Source organism: Phodopus roborovskii, unplaced genomic scaffold (genome assembly GCF_943737965.1).
Source record: "Phodopus roborovskii unplaced genomic scaffold, PHOROB, whole genome shotgun sequence".
NCBI classification, from domain to species: Eukaryota; Metazoa; Chordata; class Mammalia; order Rodentia; family Cricetidae; genus Phodopus; species Phodopus roborovskii.
The window spans coordinates 28,354,598-28,376,930 of NW_026126416.1; the positions used below are offsets into that span (position 1 = coordinate 28,354,598).

Consider the following 22,333-nt stretch of genomic DNA (forward strand, 5'->3'; position numbering starts at 1 on the left):
GTTCCCCAACACTAGTCACCTGGTCCCTTCTGGCTCCTTCATAGTTTCTTTCTTGGGCTGCATTTGCATTGTTCGTTCTATTGTTTGTTTGTTTGTTTTTTGAGGCTGGCCTTGAATTCACAGAGATCCACCTGCCTCTGCCTCCCGAGTGCTGGGATTAAAGGTGTGCACCACCACCGCCTGGCTTGTATTTGCATTGTTGTAGTTTCCATTTCCACCTTACCAACAATGATTTTCCACCTTTGCTGGGGAAAACCACAAAACCACCACACATTAAAGAGATTTGAGCAATGGGATTTGTCTTCCAAAGTTCTAGGAGTGAGAATTCTAATATCAAGGTGTTAACTGAGATAATTATCCCAAGGCCACTTGGCTTGGTTTGAGGGTGATGCTTCCCATATGGTAATGCCTAGCTCTGTGTCTTAATCTATTTTTGTAAGAGTACTAGAAAAGTTGAATTGTGATCTATCAGTGTGGTCCTATTTTTCCTTAATTACATAGTTAAAGATGATCTTTGCAGATAGTTCCAATCTGAGGCACCAAAGTTAAGACTTTGGCATATGAATCTTATGGTCCATGAGGCACAGTTTAGTCACATCTAAATCTAGATCTCAGATCTAGGTGGATTAAGACTATTGACTACCTATTGAACACTCCCAGCAGGATTTCCCACTGCCTTTGAGTTGAGGCATATATCTCTCCTTAAAGTTTAAACCTTTTCTTGCATTTCCCATCTCCTTTGCTAGCCTCAGCACTAAGCCAACTAAGGCATTTTTTCTTCACAGTTCCCTGTCCTATCTGCTGGGAACCAGCAGTCTGCTGACCCTGCCCCTTGATGACGGGAGGGATACTCATGTCCATGTCTCCTCTATGTCATGACTTACCTGGCTGCTCAAGCTTTACCTGGCTGCCAGGGGACTCAGTTACCCATTCACAAGTTTCCCTTTTAAAGCAAGCACGCCAAGTGTGCCTCTCTCTTGCCTTTTCTCTCTTGCTCTTTCTCTCTTCCCTGCTTTTGGTTGGCCACCAGCTATCCCCCTTTCCCTCCCCTCTCTCAATAAACTCCACATGGGTGCTGAGTCTCCTGTTTGTGTTTCATAGGCAATAATTATAGCAAAAGAACAACACTATCTCTTATACATTCAATCATCTTCCAATGCTGCCCCCAAAACACTTGTCCAGTCTGCTTTTTTTCTCTTCATCCCTGAAGGAGATTTCCTAGTTTGGGCTTTTACTTTCCCTAGCTTCTATTATTGAGGAAATCTTTTTCAAGTACACATTTTACAGTGTTTTTCCTTGGTGAAATATTTAAAGCAAGTTAGACTTATCAACACTTGTAGCAAGTTTGTATATATCTCTCTACACTTGTAATTCTAAAAAATAAATTTCTTAACCTACAAAACAGTAGGTTTCTTTTGACATCTTCATACATATATATTATTGTGTCTTGCTCATATTCCCACCCCCACTGACTACCTTCTGCTCTCTGTCCTGCCCTCTCTCACTGGTCCCCTTTCTCCCTCCAAATGTAACCCATTCTGCTTTCACATCACATATATGTTTATATATATATATATATATATATATATATATATATATATATATATTTAAACCTAGATTTCACATATGAGAGAAAAAGTGACATTCCTCTCCCCATTCTAGGCTTCTTTGAGTCAGCCTCCAAATGACTGAAATAGTATGAACTTTGTAAGCCAAGTTTGACAATTGTAATCTCACTTACATCCTTCTAGGTTTCTCTTTGATGACAGACTACAGTCCATCCATTGAGTATGGCAGACATAGCTTGGGAAGCCCTCAATATTGCCTGCCTCATCCTTTTCCCTTTGGTGGTGCTTATCTGCTCTGGCTATCTATGAACCCACCTATCTCCTCATCTTTACCTTTCTTCATGCTCACTGCTGGGCAAGAGATATTTGTTCTCAAGACTCATTATTCTCCTGCCTCTCAACATTGTTTACTAAACTCCTACTCATCCACTAAACCTCTGTCTTAGTTAGGGTTTTTATTGCTGTGAAGAAACTCCATGACCACAGTAACTCTAACAAATGAAGACATTTAACCGTGGTGGCTCTTTTACAGTTTCATCAGTTCAGTCCATTATGGTCATTATGGGGAGCATGGCTGCAGTCAGGCAGATGTGCTACTGGAGAAGTATCTGAGAGTTCTACATCTTGCAGGCAACAGGAAGTCAACTGACAGTAACACTGAGGGAAGCTTGAGCAAAGCAGACCTCAAAGCCCACCCCCGCAGTGACACACTTCCTCCAACAAGGCCACGCCTCCTTGTAGTACCACTCCCTTAGGAGGCCACTTTCAAACCACCACACCTTCAAATCATATTTCTTTCAGGAAATTTGGCATTAAATGCCCCTTCTTTACCATAATTTTTCATTCATTTATAATGATCACAATAATATCCATTTCCCTATTACAGTGCCAGTATCTTAAGTGTAGAAATAAAGCTTATTAATATCATATTACCATTAATACCAATATCATCACCTGCATTCACCATGCTCTACAATAGGCATCCCAAAATATTCCCTTGTCTAAGTGTCGTTAGAGGATTCAGTATAGAAGCTCAGCTGAAGAGAAGGACTTGTGTTCTCTACTAATCTTTCAGAAACTGTCCTCGTATGCTCTCCTTACTTCATGTCTACCAGATTCTCTATAGTGAAGAAACAGGTATTGACCAGAATGAGTGTTTCTGGGGAGAGTATTACTTAGTGCTTCACAGACACCCATTCAGGTTCATTTCCATGAAGTCTACAAACCAGTTTTTGGTCACCTGAGAGCAAAATATGTGCTTCTCCATGGAGGAAAAAAAAATCTTCATTTTCTTTAACATCTTACAGAAATTAATTTGGCAGGCTACTATACTGAAGGATCTTGATGTTGGCTTTGTGGTATTACAATAAGAGAAATTATTGATTACCCTGAGTTTAATCTACATATCTGATTACCAGAACAAAGGCTACTTGTGTTAGCCACAGCAAAGCAGAGGTGGGCTGAGGGAGAATACTTTTGGCCATGCTAAGCACTGTTCTGACCTTGCCATCTAGCACAATTCACCATCTATTGAGTGGATAAGGAAAATACTTACCTTGTACCTGGAGAACTGGAGAGATGTCAAACCCTTGGCTGATTCTGACGATGACCACACCAATCTCAAAGTCAAAGGCGTCACTGAAAGGGAAAGAAACATGTTAAGTGTTTCTTTAATCTTCACACGCGGTAAATATTAAACTTATCTCTAGGATTCTGATATGAAGCTGTTAAAATTTACTTTAGAAGATAGCTAAGAGCAGATATCTTCTTTGGGTTTGTGTTTTCTTCCTTTGTCTCTTTAAAAAAAGTAAATTCTGTGTAGAGGTAAAGAGATGGCTTACCTCTAATAGTCCCACCAACTAGATGTTTTGATTAGGAGCTCTCTACATACTTTAAAATAATTAATTTGTTGTTAGATGATCAAAACAGTTCAATATATTTAGAATAGAACATTTATAGATTGCAAATTCATTTGAAATTATCTGCTTTCTCTCCCTGCCACTGGGAGGACATCTCCAGTGACACTGGACACCAAGTTCATGGCTTGAAACATCTCCAGTATAGATGGAAGGCACAGATGGATCTCTGAGTTTGAGGTCAATCTGCTCTACATAGTAATGTCTAGGACAGTCGAGGCTGTCAACAAACAGACAAATAGGTTTCCAGTTTCTCTGAGGAACTTTTGTTACAGACTCTGTACAAGCCCTTCAAAGAAGCGCTCTGCCCCAGAAATCCTGTGTATTTTGCAGATGGTGCTGATGACTTCTCTGCCCCAGCCTAAGGAGATTAAAGGATGTAGACAAGAAAGAAAAGCTACTTGGTTTATCTTAGCTCCTGCAGTACAGCACATAAGTCTAAAAGCAAGCCCATCATTATTTGTGTTAACTAAACATTTCCCTCTGGAAGTTCCCTTGTTGGCTCATCTGCAGAACTGAGACCCAGAATCCCTTATGGTCAGGCCCCTCCTCTTTAGCATCACTGTAGTCTGTGATTGATTGGTCAGGCCATCCTCTTCAGTGTCATTGATGTAGTCTATGATGGCCATAAGCAACAAGCTTCCAGTAAGAGGTCAAGCTGAACTTTCAGGGAATGATATGAAGAAGTTCCACTCAAAATTCAAAACGTACATTTTCTTCACTTAACGAAATAGGTGTGTTCTAACACAGAATTCTACATAAACAAATTTTGTTTCTAGTATGATTATGAAAAAAACTAGACAATTAGTTTCACAAGAAGATGTTGATTCTTTTATAGGCAGGTTGGTGGGCTTTAAAGGACATCTTAATTCCTAAAACCTATGAATACATTTCCTCACAAGACAAAAGGGACTTTGCATATATAATTAGGTCAAGATTTTGGAGGGTGGGGAGAGTATTCTATAAGATCTGTCTGGGCCAGATATAGTGACAAGGGTGCTTGAAAATGAAGTTGAGAGACAGAAGAGGTCTGTTTAATGTGGCTATTGCCGAATTGGAAATGGAGAAAAGGGGACACCAGTCACATATATTCACAGGCAATTTCTAGGAACTGAAAAGGAAAGTTAGGATTTTACACTAGAGTATTCTGTGGATAATCTAGCCTTCTCCACTTTGATTTGGACACAATAAGACATGTGTTAAACATCTAACTCATCTAATTGTAAGGTGATAAAACTTCATTGTTTTAAAAGCTATCAAAAACTAAGACAGATTCTAAGTGAAATGAACCATGCTTGTGGTGCAGACATTTAAAACCTTTTACTGAAAGGAGTATAGTAAGGCACCATACGATAGTAACCGTAGCCTAGCGTTAATAGTGTGTGGCTACTTCCTCCTGCTTTCTCTTTGCTGGTAGATTTATTCAATTTTATACTAGTGCAAGCTTGGATCACCTTAGGTAATACTGATTTTACTGTGAAGAAGACCTGTGGTTAATGTGTTATAAAAGCCGGAGTCTTCCTCAGTTTGATGTAATTAGGCACAATCATTCTGATCCTTGGAATTGAGTGTTTGGGATGGTGGGGAGGCTAATCACAGGAATGCTATATCACATATTAGACTGTCAGGCTGTACACAGTTCTTATATCTTATGTGCCATATACGACAGAAATATAAGATTATATTTATCTCTGCATTTCTTTCTCTACCCTGTTTGTTGGCATAACAGCAAACCCAGGATTCCAAATGTTTTCAAAGAAAATGTCTTCCCCCTCTACCTACCCTTGGCCGTCAATCTAGTAGATAAACTTTTAGGTTGTACCTTACATTAAATGCCGTAGTGACCTGTATACCTTAAACATTACATTTGCCTTTTCTTGTCTTCAATATCACCCCACCCACTCTCTCTGATGCTCCAACTCCTTTTGCTTCCTATTGGTGGTGTGGGTTTTATTTTTCCACTTTGGTAAAGAACTTACAGGAGCAGGAGAATGTGTTCTTCTCCAACAACTGAATCTGACATAAGAGAGCTTTGTTTGTACAGGCTGTATGCCGCTCCGGTTAGTACGTTAGAAACAAGTGCTCGTCTTGGAAGCCATCACTTACTGTATGATTCCCACGTAGTTCTCAATCTCTGACAAGGGAGCTTTCCTCCAGTTTTTTTTATATCCAATCACTAGAGTGTTTGGCTTCATTCTCCCCAAGCCTGAGGCCTAAACAGAGGACATAAACACATGAACAATCTTTTCCATGCCAGAAAAATACTACTGCAGATGAAAAATGGTGTCAAAGAGCACCGAAGTAATGTTCTGAAGATTAGATTATATCTTAATGTATGTCCTTCATGCTCGTACCCAAGCATAAAATAAGAAGATCAGTTCTAAATCATCTCAGCCATAAATGGATTTTAGATGACAGGAATGTAGCTTTGCTAAATTAGCAGTCATTTGCATTACTTCTGACATACTCATTAAAATGGTTCAATAATTTAAAATCAAGTAAGGGTTGGCTTAACTGTCAATGTGCATGTTATAATTTAGAGGTTCAAAACTCATTTTCACCTGTGATGTTCAAAATTTCATCAACAATAAAATCCATGTTTTGGAGACCTTTGAAAACTTCCTTATGTTAGTTGCTGGAGAACAACTGAGCTGTACTTCTAACAATGCTCTTACATGATAGTGTTCTGAAATTTTATATTTCATATCAAAAGTTTCAGTCAATTTTAGATGACAGGGTATGGCTTCCAGTTAATCAGATTTAATGTGGTAATATTATCAAGCCCTTAGTAATTGCAAAGTGATGTCTGAGGCTCTTGCAATAGGATCTTGGAATAATGTGGAGGAGCCAAGATGTACATATGCAATTGTAACACAATAATACATGCAACAGAGGATGCACAGGGAGACTTGGGTTCCAGCTGATGGCTTGCAGCTTCATGGAGAAGTGACATTTACACTGGATTTTCAAGTTTAATTGGACATTGACAACTAAAGGTAAGGAGAGCTGCTAGTGAAGGAAGGTCACCTGGGACATGAAGATACTAAAGAACTGACCAACATCAGCCATTCTAGAGGACACAATCATGAGTACAAAGATATAGGCACAATCAGGAATTGCTAACACGAGCTTGGCCTTTCCATACTTGGTATATGCTTCATGTGAAGCATCATGTGAACATCTGCGTGTTCAATTTTTGTTTTACATTTGTTTGTATGTTTCTTTACTTTCATTTTTTATGACTCATTTACTATTTTTAAAAAAATCTTGGACAAATTTATTCATGTCCATGCTGAATCCTGGGTTCTATCATGCCCCCTCGCCTCCTCTCTACCCCTTGCCTCTTGCTGAAGCTCTTTTCCCTAACAAGCCGTCATCTGTTTTGATGGCCATTTTCTTAGCCCACTGAGTTTAACTGTGGTCAGTTGCGTGATCATGAATATATGTGAGACCATTAATAGTACACAGTCAGCCTATCAGTGGATATACTACTGAAGAAAAAAACCTCCCTCCCCCAGCACTCATAAATAGCCTATAGTCCTTCTGTAAGCGGTAAGGCCTCATGAGTCCCCTCCTCCATGCATGATGAAATGGGTAGAGGTCCAAATTTGTGTAGGTCTTGTGCAGGTAACCACAGTTGCAATGAGTTCACGGACATGAATCTCATGTCATGTCCAAAAGACACAGTTTTGTAGCAGCCCCAGCTCCTGATTCTTATTTCTTTGTCCCCTTCTTCTGTGATGTTCCCCAGCCTTAGAGGAGATGATATTGATAACACTTTTAGGGCCCAATACTCCACAATCATTTAGTCTTCATAATTTGACTAGTAGTGAGTCTCAACATTAAATAGCACCTATTCCAAAAGAAGCTTCTCTGATGAAGCCTGGGACCAGCACTAATCTGTAAACAATTCTGTCTGTTTAGTAAAACAAGAAGAGCAGTCTCTACTCTGGGACCTATGAACTCCCTACTCACAGGCTCTTGACCTGGTTCATGTTAAAAGGTATGAATTCCTTTCTGTGGAGTGGCGTCAAATCCAATATAAAAGTGCTTAGTTATTTCCATAATGGTCATGCCACTGTTACACAAGTGGCGGTATCTTGCCAGGTAAGTTGTTATTGTAGAATTCCTGGAAAGAGGCTGTGACTGCAAAAGCTGATCAATCGATTCAATGATGTGGAGAGGTTGGAATGGTGCAAGTTCAGGGCCAAATAACTATTTACTGCCTCCCTCTGAATGCCATCTAACATTTTTGTAGCCACTGGGTTACCACTTTGAAGTACACAAATGCTATATTCAGAGACTCTCTTGGATTGTTTTAATTTTTTTTTTTTTTTTTTTTTGTACTTTAAATTACAGAGATGAGAACTGGGGAACACGTTTCTGTCATCACTATAGAAATAGGAGAAGGAAGGAGGGCAAAGGAAAGAACGAGAGGGATGGGAAACTGCATGTAGCTGTAGAGATGATGACATTCATTTAATGTTCTGGAAATAATTCCCAAGGCTGGGGAGATTTTCTGCCCTGATCCACATGCATTTATTAGCAGAGTCTAGCAGCTGCCCGCCCGTCATTTGCAAAAGAAAAAAGAGAAACCGTGCCTGACTGGTACCTGCTGCACAAGACAAAGAGTTTGAAGTTTTAACAGGATCCTGAGTGTCCTCAACCACCAGAACAGATTTGCATTTCAATGAGTGTGGGGACAGAACGGTGCTGGTAGCCAAAGGCAAATTCATTTTCTGTTTTCTTTGGATCATTCCTAGTTCAATGCAACAGAACCTCAGCTTTTGTTCAAGCCCTGCCTATCCCAAGGAATTTGAAACATGCGTCCTGACCACCTGTCTTGATCTCTGATGCTTCCTTGGTGAGTGATCTAACTCTAGCCATTGGTTTGAGGAGCTTCATCCACCAGGATGCTGCCTTCTGCCTCTGTGCTCACTCCCTCAGTGCCTGCCTTACCTGAAGGAGACTCCGGACACCGTCTCTGAAGCAATCTGCTGCTACTGCAGCATAAAATGCCTTGATTTTGTTCTTTATAAGCCAGGACTGCTTTTTAGCCATGCCACTGTTCATCTCCTTAACACACAGCTTGCGAGGTCCCTGTATGATGTAATGAAATATTAGTTAGAAGCCCAGCTATTATACATCTCATTACTGTTGTTTTCCCAGTGACAAAACCAAGCCCCATTAAATGAAGAGATAAGATTGAGGGAAAAGTACCTCCTTAAATGAGGTTTGTCTAGAACCTTATTTTTGGAGAGGGCCTATGCTGCTCATGTGATTCATTTCAACCCCAAATCCAGACTTAGTAATAGCTACTTAAACAATTGCCTTGTACAGAAAGGAAACAAAAGCCGAGGTTATGGTGGCACACAGGGAAAACACTCAGCATGTGATTGAAGAGGCTCACGATGAATTCACAATCAACCTGTGAGAGCCATGTTTATGAACCTCAAAGAAATCTCAGTTAGATTCCGATTTCCAGAAAGGGACAGAGCTCTTGGGAGCCAGCTATGAAGAATTGCAAATTCTGCCACAAGCAGCACAACCTGACACTTCTGTTGGACTCTAAGCACTGCTTCTTGGTGTGGTAAGAATTCCTTCACACCACCCTTTTCCTGCACTGATACATTTATAATTGGCAAGTTAGTGCTTCCTCCTCATTCATTTAATTTGGTGGGAGTGAAAGGTCACATGACTAAGAGAAGGGGAGGCAGGCATGGTGGCAATAAAGCACCTCATAATCTTAAGGTTTAATTCTGGAAACCAATATTTAGTTAACAGTTCTTCTTCCATAAAGGTCCAAGTTAGTTCACTTCTTCTCATGTTCTGATGAAGTCCAAGAGGTATTTCTAATTATCACCTATGCATTTGACAGGACAGATGAACCACCTACTTTCTCCAGTCTATAGAGGGATTTGCATTTTGTTTTGATGTCTTAGTTTTTAAGTCTCTTGAGATAACATGTAGTGGACTACCCCTAGAAGGTACAGAGTATTGTTTAAGCATCTGCATTTCTAATAAGTATCCAGATGATTCGGACGCTACTGGTTCCCCATACTGTACTTAGGAGGACAGTCTTGGAGATCTTTGGTGGGAAACAAAGGGCTTTGGGATACTGGAAGATACGTTCAAACTTCAGAGTTGGATAGAACTTGTCTAGCCCTATGCTTGGCTACTCTGGAGGTCATGTGTTATCTCTGAGCTTTGGAATCTTATTCAGGAGAGCCACCTGGGGACTGGGGACTGCACACAGGGGAACCTGTCCTGGTAGACCAGCCCACCCAGAGTCTGCCAATGTTCTACTCCTGCCTCCACCCACTGGAAGAGGAGAGCCAATAGAATACTGGACCTGTTTGCACTCACTGGAAGAGAACCTTGGTCTCGTACTCACCAGGAGAGGGAGAGACCCCACTGGTACACACCAGAAGAAGGGGTGGGTAGATGACAGTGTAAGAACACAGTCAACAACAGAAAGATAAATATGATGCCACCAGAGTCTAGGGACTCCATACCAGCAAGACCTGAATATACCAACACAGATGAAGCAGAAGAGAATGATGACCCTAAAAACAACTTTATGATGATGGTAGAGACCATCAAAGAGGTAATGAGAAAATCCCTTAAAGAAATGGAAGAAAAACCAAACAAAAAATTCAAGAAATGGAGGAAAAGACAAACAAAAAATTGCAAGAAACATTTCAAATAGTACAAGACTTGAAAGCTGAAATAGAGACAAAAACAAAACAAAACAAAAACAAAAAAAAAAACAAAAACAAACAAAAAAAAAACCTCACAGTCTGAGGGAATGCTAGAAATAGAAAAACTAAGTAAATGATCAGGAATTACAGATGCAAGCATAACCAACAGAAATCTCAGACATTAGAGATGCACTAAGAAAAATAGAGTCATTGACCAAAGAAAATCTTAAGTCCAACAAATCCCTAACACAAAATACCTAGGAAATGTGGGACACTGTGAAAAGGCCAAACCTAAGAATCACAGGTGTAGAAGAAGGTGAAGAAACCCACCTCAAAGGCACAGAAAATATATTCAACAAAATCATAGAAGAAAACTTTCAAAACCTGAAGAATGACATGCCAGTGAAAGTACAAGAAGCTTACAGAACACCAAATAAAGCAGACCACAAAAAAATGTCCCCTTACCACATAATAATCAAAACACCAAACATACAGAATAAAGAAAGAATATTAAGAGCAGCAAAGGAAAAAGGCCAAGTAACATATAAAGGCAAACCTATCAGGATTATACCTGACTTCTCCAGGGAAACTCTGAAGGCCAGAAGGTCCTGGATAGATATTCTACCAGCACTAAGAGACCATTGATGCCAGCCTAGGCTACTATACCTAGCAAAGCTTTCAATCACCTATAGAGGGTGAAACCAAGATATTCCATGACAAAACCAATACATATCAACTAATCCAGCCCTACAAAACAGAAAGGAAAACTCCAACCCAAAGAAGTTAACACCCACAAAAACATAGACAATAGATAATCCCACTTTACAGACAGCCAAAAAGGGGGGGGGGGATGCACACACAATACCACTACCACCAACAAATCTAAAACACAAAAGAATTAGCAAGCAATGGCCATTAATATCCCTCAATATTAATGGTCTTAACTCACCTATAAAAAGACACAAGCTAACAGAATGGATATGAAGTCAGAATCCATCCTTCTGCTGCATACAAAAAACATACCTCAACTTCAAAGACATGTTACCTTAGAGTTAAGGGTTGGGAAAATATTTTTGAACCAAATGGACCCAAGAAACAAGCAGGTGTAGCAACCTTAGCATCTAACAAATTGGACTTTAAACTAAAATCAATCAAAAGAGATGAAAAAGGTCATTTCTTATTTATCACAGAAGAAATCCATCAAGATGAAGTCTTAACATCTATGTCCCAAATCCAAAGGCACCCACATTCATAAAAGAAACATTATTAAAACTCAAATCTCACATAACACCTCACACATTTATAGTGGGAGATTTCAAAACCCAACTTTGACTACTAGATAGGACCACCAGACAGAAACTTAACAAAGAAACAAAGGAACTAACAGAAGTTATGACCCAATTGGGTTTAACAGACATTTTAGAACATTCCATCCAAACACAAAAGAATATACCTTCTTCTCAGCTCCACATGGAACCTTCTCTAAAATATAGCAAACCTCAGTAAGTACAAAAAAATCGGAACAACTTCCAGTATCTTATTAGACTATCATGCTTTAAAGCCAGAATTCAACAATATAAACTGCAGAAATCCTGTAAACAACACCCAATGGAAAAAAAGAAAGCATCTTCAACAAATGGTGCTGGCATAACTGGATGCTGGTGTATAGAATATTGCAGATAGATCCATATCTATCGCCATGCACAAAACATAAGTTCAAATGGATCAAAAACCTTAACATAAACCCAGCCACACTGAACCTCTTAGAGGAGAAAGTGGGAGGGACCCTTGAACAAATTGGTACAGGAGACTGCTTCCTGAACATAACACCAGTAGCACAGACACTGAGATTGACAATTAATAAATGGGACCTCCTGAAACTGAGAAGCTTCTAAAGGCAAAGGACACAGTCAACAAGACAAAATAGCAGCCTACAGAATGGGAAAAGATATTCACCAACCCCACATATGACATAGGGCTGATTTCCAAAATATACAAAGAACTCAAGAAGCTAGTTACAGAGGGGAGGGAGAGGAAACTCAGATTGACATGTAAAACAAGCTTGTTTCAAATTTAAATTAAAAAAAAAAGGAGGGGGAAGAAATTTTATTCTGTACATAGGGATAAACATCCTTTTCTTGCAAGGTTGCCTAAGCAGTTATAATTAAGTGAGTAATTAACTATACTTAGTACTATATCTAGTACTAAGCTTGAAATGTACTAGGTGTCTTCCTACGCTAATTTGTATTATTGTATTATTGTAAATGTGTGTTCATAACTTCCGGGAAACCCCAGTGCCTAATTCTGCATAGTGTTTGCTCCATCACTGAGCTGGTTGTCAGAATGCTCGGTTTAAATGTGGCTCTGGACTGATCCATTGATACTACTAGTGTCCTATTTTGAGACCAAATATATTTATACAGATACGGCAATTTCCGGGTCATCACTGCCCAGTATAACAGCTCTTATCCACATGTTGCTATTGAGCATTTGAAATGTATTTCAGATGAGATATCCTAGAAGTCTTAGAACACAATTATATCTAAAATAAATCTCATCAGCATTTATGCTGATTACAAATTGAGATAACATTTTGGACATATTTGAATTAAACAAAAGAAATAATTAAAAATAACTTGATCTATCTTTCTAATTGGTACCTAAGATTTTAAAGTATGCATGTAGCACATATTATATTTCTATCATACAGCACTAGTTGAGCTCTGGTGCCCCTTCTATTTTAGTATTCTGTTTAAATTGGATCAAGTTCTTTGCATAGTTGTTTGCCATCGTATGTTCTAGAAGTTACCAATATTTCAAAACAATTTGATTATCTTATATTAGTCAAAAAGCAAGAAAATGCAATGAAGGTAGAAAATGAAGATGATATTGAACCAGAAGACCAAGGAATGATTTATGCTGCTGTGAAGGAAGTTTCACTCAGTGATCCAGACTGTCAGTGCATTTTACGTTTCCAGTCCTTCCTTGGGCATTCTAGGCTTCACCCCCTACAAGAGGAGGAAAGAATGTTGTATGGAAGGTTGTTTAATGTTGATGACAGCCATCAGAGAGAAGAATAACCAACAGCTAAGAAAGATGTTAGACCATCAGAGTTCTAAGCTACTCTTCAATGACAGAAAGCCCCTGGGGGAAATGGGGTTTATTTAAAGAAATATAGTCTAACATATGTCTGTTAGTATTACAAAAATCTGGATTAGACATGAATTGTGACAGAGAGATTTATTTTAATGTCTGAATTTGCTTTACTGAAAAGTCATAATAATATTTCATACAGAATCTCTTTCTGCTAAAAGGGATTATGATGTCCTTGTAGCATACTTGCTAATATGAAGCTAGACTGTACTGCAAACGCAAGAAGGTGAAAGCCAACTAATAGGAGGGGAGATGTCTTGGGACATAATTAACCAATACTCAAATATGTCATGATCACAAAAATGGATTTTATCATCCAATTAATATATTACTGAGATTAACTTCAGTCAGCATTCCCAAACATAAGCACATGCATTAATCCCCAAATTTGAACAAGGAAAGTTTGGAAAATATGTACATTTATGTATCAATGTCTCACGGCTTTGCTTTCATTGCTTCTCTGGTTGGAACTACCAAGAGGCTATTTTTTCCCTTTTTCTGATTTGGCCCATGAATTTATTTCACCATATATCCTAGTGCCCATTCATAGGCCATTTCATTCTTCCTGTATTTGGTCATGTCATTGTTTTATTAACATGTTGATAGATGCCCACTGATGTAGAGTTTAGTGTCCCTCATCTGAAACTGTGAGGATGAATTAATAAAGACAAGGGGAGGGAGGGAGAGAAGGGGGAGCTTCAATGGCTGAATATGAGTTAGGTGAATAGGGGTTTACTGTCTGGACTTGAGTATATGTGGGTTTTGTTGAAGACCACATTTTCAGGAGTGAGAACAGCAACTATCATACTCCCTCAATAATAACATCAACAACATTACCAATAATAACAAATGAAGTTAATTCAGTATATACTATCTGATAGATACAAAATAATGCTTGAAAGCATGTCTAATTCTCACAGTGACTCCTAAACAGGTGATTTCTTATTCAGAGAGACTAAACTATATGTGTAAGGGAATCAAAGCTAGTAAGTGGCAAAATAGTGATTCCAAACATGATTGTTAGTTTCAAAGACCCAGGGGAGCTAGCTTGCTAGAGCTGAAAACAAAATTATTGTTCCCTTTCCATCATCACTACTTAACATTTCCATAAGGCTGGCTTAACCATCATCAGTATACTTTGGGGAAAACATTTCCAGTGGTGTGCTGCCTCCCCTGCATCCCTTCCCATCTGTTTCCTTGGAAAGATGATTGACAACAGAGCCTTGAATCTAAACATTCCAACAGCATCCACAGCCTCAGGAGTTCACAGGAAGTAACTAACCAGGAACCCTTTAATTGATGCAGTGACTCTTCTCTGTTCCCAAGGGAATTTCAGCACTGGGGAGTAGGGTTCATGGGCTTTTCATGGCTACAGCAGCACAGTAATGTGAAGTGCTGTCCAACATATGTGTGAAACTACCAGGTCACACGCTTACTTCACATGAAAGGGGCTTCTAGGACCATACTCCTTTTTGTAGTTTAAAGATTCAAAGGGTTAATTAAAAGCAGGTTTCTTGTCTCTATGGAAGACTTTTACCCCCTTGCCAATATATGACTGTTTATATTTCTTGTTCATTTCTCCAGTCCTGAAGATATTTTATTGCTTGCTAAACCAAATTTTCTCTAAATTGCTAGAGAAGAAAAACACCCCAAACTGCTTATTCTATCAAAACCAGTTCCTATATTATATTGGCCAAAATGAAATCCACTAATCCAGGGCACTAAAGTTGATAATAAGGGAGAAAGGCTCTTGATAAGTTTTCAACAAATTCTCTGGAGTCACAGTTGGCCATAACTTAACCTGCCAATCTTCCCTATTCAGTAGCTCCTTCCACACTGCTGGATAATTGTATTTAGTAATATTGTTTGAGTTACTGTCATCTAACAGAGAAAGGAAGGAGAATGTGGCCAACTTTCATAGCATTTAGGATATTGCTAAGTTTAAAGAGATGCTTGAGAATGTCTCGGGATGCAATATGGTGAATTAGTCCACTGCATCATTGCAGAGTTGGCTGCCCCTGGTCACAACTTCCTCACACTCATTCCTTGGCAGATATTGGAAGTGTAAATAGTGGCCTTTGATTGTGACAGTTCTCCCTGGGATCAGACTGTCTAGGCTTTTTTCTTTGGGGCTTAATAAGAGGCACCCTGGGAGGCCTCCACTGACATCCCAATTGCCATTTTCTTGTCAGGATGGCCCAGTACTTGATTGAATTTTCCTGTCTCATTTTCCTAGTTAGTAAAATAGAAACAAGAGTTTCTTTGTTTTCTGCATCTTACATGCTTGTGGATCAAGGAAGTCATGTAAACATGTACTGATAAAGATTTCAACTGAGAGAGACAGAGTGAAAGAGAAAGAAAGAAATGAGAATACATGTAGAGGTAGGCTAGTATGGAGGATTAGATGTATTTTTTTAATTCTAATTTCAATGCTTTGTCTCAATTTAGAGAATTGGAAAACAATTACTGTTGACTGATGTGAGATGTCATTCTGTAAATATGTTTCTTGTATTGGTTAATGAATAAAGCACTGTTAGCCAATAGGAAAGCAAGATAGGCGGGACTAGGAGACTAGGAGGAGAGAGGAAGAAGTAGGGAGGAGTCAACATGTAGAGACTTGAGAGAACAGAGGTCTGGGACCTCTCTCTGGTAAGATGAGACCACGTAGAAATACTTAGATTAACAGAAATGGGTTAATAATTAAGACAGAGCTAGCCAATAAGAAACTAGTAACTGGCCAACAGCATTATATCAAATACAATGTCTCTGTGTGTTATTTGGGGCTGGTACAGCTCTGGGACCAGGCCGGCAGGGAAAAACCTGACCATAACAGTTGTCTTTTTAGGATCTACTTTGAAAACTTCCCAAGAAAACCTCTAGTCACTTGTTAGTCCCCCACATGGTCCCTAAACAACAGGGAAGTCTCTGAGCTCTGTCAAAGTCACAGAAAGCTTAGCTTAATTCCCCAGATACTTGTAGTGTCATCACAATTATCCAAACATTTAATCTAAATTCCATGTGTGGCCATTTAAGGCCATTATGCCTGGTTCCTTCTCATCGGCTTCTGTAGACTAGTGAGTATTCTGGTATGATTCCCTCTACCCTTTTAATTTAGACAGTTATCACCCAAGATATGTCATTTTATTTCTGAGCCAGTTCAATTCTTCTTGACTCAAAGGCCATTTCTTAAAAATTTCTAAGAATTCATGATAACTTTTTCTGATAGTTCTGAATCAAGGAGAAGAATTCTTGTTCAAGCTATTCTGGAACTTTCCTGTTACTGTAGGTCTCTTTTGTGGCACTTAAAATAGCCCAAGATGAGCACTTCCCTTGGATGAGCTCTTCTTCCTTTGCATGAAGCAATTCTTACCACGAAGACTTCACAGCAGATGCAGAGGCCACTGTTCTTTGTAAAGGCATGGGTTATATCTAAGAGAGCAGGTCTTGCCATGGGTCCCCCTGTTAAGACAATGCACTGTGGTCTGAAAATAAAGAAGACATGATAATTGGCCAGTGCAAGAAGCATGCGAGCTCAGAAACTCTGAAAGGAAATAAGAGAAAGTTAAGACCAAGAAAACTTGGGAAAATGGAACACTTGTTTTTTATTCATTTCTTGGATTTCCCTCCAGAATCCTTGAATTATCTTGACTCTACATCTTGTCATCTTAGTGTGTTTCATTTCATTAATCATAGCAAAAAAATGAAGTGGGGAAAAGGTAGTCTTGGGCTTCGCTTGTCTTTCGTTTGGGAGTACCACATCATCCCAAACCTCCACACACCCTGTCCCTCTCTCATCAGTATTTTTCTTTATCTTCCTTGCTAGCCTATGTTGTGAGGCATCATTATAATATGTAATTAATGAAGATCTAAAATTACTACTTCTCCTACGGGAATTCATTAAATCATAAAGCCTCAGACTGAATGCAGATAAGACCAATGATTAAGCTGCCCGGGGATCTGGGTGATACCTGTCTGGAGTCACTGTCTCCAGGCATGGAAAATGACACAGCAGTGTGAGGAGCTTTGCTCTGGGTGAGCAGAGCTCAAAGCAAAAGGAAAAAACAAGTTCATTTGTGTTCTTGGTTACAGCATGAATTATAGACAAGAAAGCAGGCCTTCTGCTGTTGTCAGAAGTGGAGGCTTTGCTATTCACATTGGAAATGTGCCCACAAACCTACTTGCAGTGACTCCTTGAAAGAAAAGTCACTTGGAATGTGGAATACCAGGGGACCCCAAAAGACAACTTTACCTGAAATTTTTCACATGGTCTTCCACTGTGGTTAATTCCAGAGCATTGTCTAAAGCGCTCACATAGGAAAGAGCCTGTGTGGAAGAGCCCCAGTTCACATCTGTGGACAAAGGAAATTGGTACTTTCCAAAACTGACCTTTTCTCTGCATGCCTTGAATAATTTTTAATAAACCATTCTCTCCCACAAATTTTCTCGCCTATGCAAGCAGTGGTGAGAGCCCAAGTTAGAGAAAATACAACATAGTGTTTCCTGGAAAGAGCCTTGGACCCTCCCATGAGCACCCACATGAATACTTAGGAATGAGCCTTCCTTCCAGCAGGGTCACAAGGTCAATCTGCCCAGCCCCAGAAAGCTTGCTTAGTAAGAAAGCCTGTGTGCTGATGGCCACGCAGACACAGAGTTCATGGTTTTCACAAGTTCTTATATTGGAAACAAAAGAGGGATTTCTGTATGCAGAGGTAGTGCAGTCATCTCTCTATTTTGAGTGGCAGCGCTGGCCAGCTTGGGAATTCTTGCTTGTGGGGGTCATGAGGAGAGTTTTAGGCTCTTTAGCAAGTGTCTTAGTCTGATCTGCCAGAAACCAATCTTCAAAGAATGGAGCTCAGTACTCTCCCTGCTTCAAAAGCAGTGAGTTTAAATATTAAATGAACTCTGTATGCTTTCTGATGGGAAGTTCCAGAGATGAACCAACAGATCTGCCCCAGACGGCGGTCTCCCAGTGCTTGCTGTGGAGGGTGGGGACAAGCGAGTATTTTACCTGAGGATTGAACAAAGTGATGCACAGTGTTGACTATGTACCAGACAAGCAAACCTCAGGACATTCGTTCTTTTATTATATTATTATTGGGGGGGGGCATGCATGCCACAGCACATGCATCAGGAGTCAAAGGAGGAGTTTTGTGAGTGGGTTTTCTCTTTCCACTGTAGGCTTAAAAGATTGCACTCAGGTCCTCAGGCTTATGTGGCAAATATTTCTCCTGCCTGATGTTCATTCTTTTAGGGCTAAAACCTTTACTGGTCAATTTCATATTCATACGTAAAGGAATGAAACTCAAATCATACCACATACCAAAATTAACATAGTAGATAACAGACCTTAATTAGTTATTCAAGTATCAAAAGTTCTAAATGCTTGTGGCCTTGGACTGAGGAAAAATGTCTCTTTCTTTCTCTCTCTCTCTCTCTCACACACACACACACAATCACAAAAGATAAAAGATAGAAAAGAAAGATCAATTAGTTTTGATAAAAAATAAGAACTTTTATTGGTAAAAATACATTACCAGGGAAAAGAAAAGAAAAGCCACAGGCCTGGAGAGCATAGTTCGAAAGCACATACCACAAGGAAGAAGAAACAGAATACACAAGGAAGCCTCACATTTGAGTTAGAAAACAATTAAAAAGACAAAAGATTTAAATAGCTGCTTAATAAGATACATAAATGTATAAGATTTTTCAGGGTCATTAGTCACTAGGAAAATGCAAATTTAGCCTAGGATTATGCCTCTATTACAAGGACTTTAAAAACCAATTGACAATACTACATGCTGACAAGGGTGTAGAGTGACTAGGACACCTTTTTAAACTGCTGTTTTGAATGGAAAATAACACTGCTATTCTAGCAGACAATCTGGCAATAAAGTTACATACACCATATATGAAGTCTCACTCCTAGGCATTTACTCAACAAAAATGAAAACACAGGTCCACTTAGACTATATGTACATAATATATATATATATATATATATGTATATACAATATATAATATTAATATACAACATTATATGTAATAATAATATATATCCAAAATTGAAAATTACCCAGATGTCCATCAACTGTCAACAAGTGACAAAGACTTGTGGTACATTCATATACAGAACACCACTCATCAATATCAAAGGACAAATTGCATATATGCTCCAATATGGACAAACTAAAAGTTTATGCTAGCCCAAAGACAAGCATAAAGACCATATGCCACGATTCTATTTATGATATTCTGGAAAGGACAAAGCTATGGGTTCAGAAGTTAGGAAACTGGTTGCTAGGAGCTAAGTTTTAAAGGAAGAACCTGAATATACATGTGTCAAAGGGGACTCCTGGAGAAATCCTACACCTTTATTGTGGCAGCAACAGGGCTTTATAAATTTGTCAAAACTTAACAGCTGTACATCAAAAGGGGGTGGAACTTTCCCAGCTGTAAATTGTACTCATTGTTAAAAATGTATACATTGATAACAAAAACTACAACAGAATCCCTCTAGAGTAGTTGTTCCCATCTGCCTGGCAGGCAGAGTAAGGTAAGGGATACCGTGGTGGCTCTGGGCCTCTCAATGCTGAATTCTGGTCCCTGGATGTTTCTAACTGTTCACATTTCTCTTGGGTTCTGAAGTTAATAGCTGAAGCTCAGGCCCCAGTGCCTACAATGTCCAGATTCTTTCTTACAACAGTGGCCTTGATTTTGGTTGGGTTGGCTATCCTTCAAGGATGCCTCTTGCCCCTTCATGATCTCAAAGAACTCTATTTCTGTTAAGGCCTTGAGACTTCCCAAATGTTTCATACCCTTGCATGCATCCACAACCCACTCCCATTCTTCTCCCTTGATTCTCATTTTCTGTCTCTGGCATAACCCACCTCCATGGGGCTTTATGTTGTTTTAGAAGTTCATTCATTCATTCAACAAATATCTACTAAATTCATGTAGAGTAGTTGGCTCTGTAAATATAAACTACAAACCAAGAAAGAATTTTGAACAACCCCGAGGTTGCTCACGCCTCCCCCTTTTCCCAGCAATTTGTTTACACTGCTCTTGTGATACTTGATATACTGTATTATAGCTAATTGCTTGGCTCTGAGTCTGAGCAGTCCTCGAGGACAGGGGCCCTGTCTCATTAGGACATTAGAAGGAGGTAGAAGGGGAGGCTTGTGAGGTTTGGGGTCACATGCCTGTGGTCTAAATGTCAGCTCTGTCAAACCCTAACTTGTATTTTGGCAAGTGATCAACTCTTTGAAATTTCTTCTCCTCTAAAATGAGCCTTACAGCACCAAATGAGCAGCATCACCGCAGATTAAATGAGCACACGACATGTATAATGCTCCATGCTGTTAATTACTACTGTCCTTCTACTATGCAGCACTATGGTGAACTGCCTTACGCACACTACATGTAAGTATGTGGAAGATGCATGACATACATTTAATGGATGGGTAGAGACAGCCATGGAAGCCCATCCTAGGTGGCCTCTTTTTTCTTACCTGGCTTCTTATAAGTCACGTAGATGTAGAGGGATAACTCAATGACATAGGTGATGACAGCTGCCCACCAGTTGATGACAAACATGACTGCACAGCACAAAATAGCTCCAAAAAGAGATACCCACATGTTGTAAATCCCATATGCTGGCCTCCATCCTGGAAGGAAAAATAACATAGGAAAATTTTTGCTATTGTACTATTCTGTATTATAGAAGTATAGATAATATGTCTTTTTCTCGCATAAAAAATGTAGTTTTCAGGTCCATTTTCTAACTCTTAACTGTTTTTCTATGATGTTGGATCCTTGGTCTACAAAGATAATGTTTGTACCAAAGACAATGCTGTAAAATCTGGGAAATATAAAGAATTCTGAAAGTAGATGGTCATATACTGGACCTCCATGCTTCCTGCAAGTCCTCATTGTTCTCCCAAACTACCAGACCTCAAGCATCTAAAACCAGCACCATCAGAGTGGAAAGGAAGGAGGTAGGGTGGAAAAAGTGATGTTCTAGCAACAGGCGAGGAAGGACTTCCTGTCTACGCAAGGGCCAGTTACTAAAGAGGGCCTTTGCCTCATTTGCAGAACAATAGAGACAGTCTGACTTAGATTCATCCTAAGAGGACAGTGTTTTTTCCTTCAAATACGATCATCTTAGAAGAGGAGAAATATTTCCATCAGTGGTCCTTAAACTCATCCATTAATATGTACAGCATCATATTTTACAACATATCTGTCACAGTTACAATTCACACACAGCTAATGTTCCATTAGCTTTCTGAAGTGAAGGAGACCATGAAAAAATTCGGTCAGGATGGGAAAACCTGAGTTGGAGGATGTATTTGGTCAGTGGGTGAACACAACTTTAAATCTGGAGTCATTGAAATCCAGTGCAATTCTGTCTAGAGGAGCAATTTCCTCAATGGCCACAAGAGGGAAACAGCACTCCAAAAACACCATTCGTAAAGTCTGACTTTCTTAGTTCTGCTCCCTTTTAAGAGAGCTGCTGGATGGCAAGAGAATGGGAGGGAGGGATGGAGGGGGTGGTGGTGGTTGGAAAGTCATATTTGGGGTTTGTGTGTTTACATGTGTCTTCCTATGTATGCTTTTTAAAAATTTTTTTGTTTGTTTGCTTTTTTTGATTTTTTTTTAAAACATAACAAAACATGGCATGGGATTACAGATTCATATTAAAAGACAAACCACACTAAACTAAAATCTTCAGTTACTTTCTATAACCCAGCATCCCTGCATGAATACAGGCCCCATGGCCTCCCTTTCTAGTAGCTCTTGGTCTCCTTTGCAAACCTTGCTGCCAGTAAGGCTGAAGATGGTGGCAAACCGTAAACGAGTATTTATTTAGCATTTTGGACAAAAGTCCTCATGGTGAAAAACTTCCTGAGGGTCACATGACCTCATCAGATGACTTTCTAGAAGTGACAGAAGGAATTTTTTGGGCAGTGGAAGCAAAGAGGAGATGAAGGGTGAT

General features: G+C 39.4%; 1 protein-coding gene across 1 annotated transcript in view; it reads right to left on the reverse strand.

Annotated features, from left to right (window-relative positions):
- Slc12a1 (solute carrier family 12 member 1) overlaps window positions 1–22,333 on the reverse strand; it is an 80,737-nt gene that overhangs the window by 20,869 nt on the left and 37,535 nt on the right. Inside the window, exons 14-19 of the mRNA XM_051183506.1 lie at window positions 20,847–21,002; window positions 17,588–17,687; window positions 16,709–16,820; window positions 8,444–8,584; window positions 5,591–5,697; window positions 3,124–3,206 (exon numbers count right to left, since the gene is read on the reverse strand). Of these exons, the coding sequence (XP_051039463.1) occupies window positions 3,124–3,206; window positions 5,591–5,697; window positions 8,444–8,584; window positions 16,709–16,820; window positions 17,588–17,687; window positions 20,847–21,002 (699 nt within the window). The remainder of the gene's footprint in view (window positions 1–3,123; window positions 3,207–5,590; window positions 5,698–8,443; window positions 8,585–16,708; window positions 16,821–17,587; window positions 17,688–20,846; window positions 21,003–22,333) is intronic.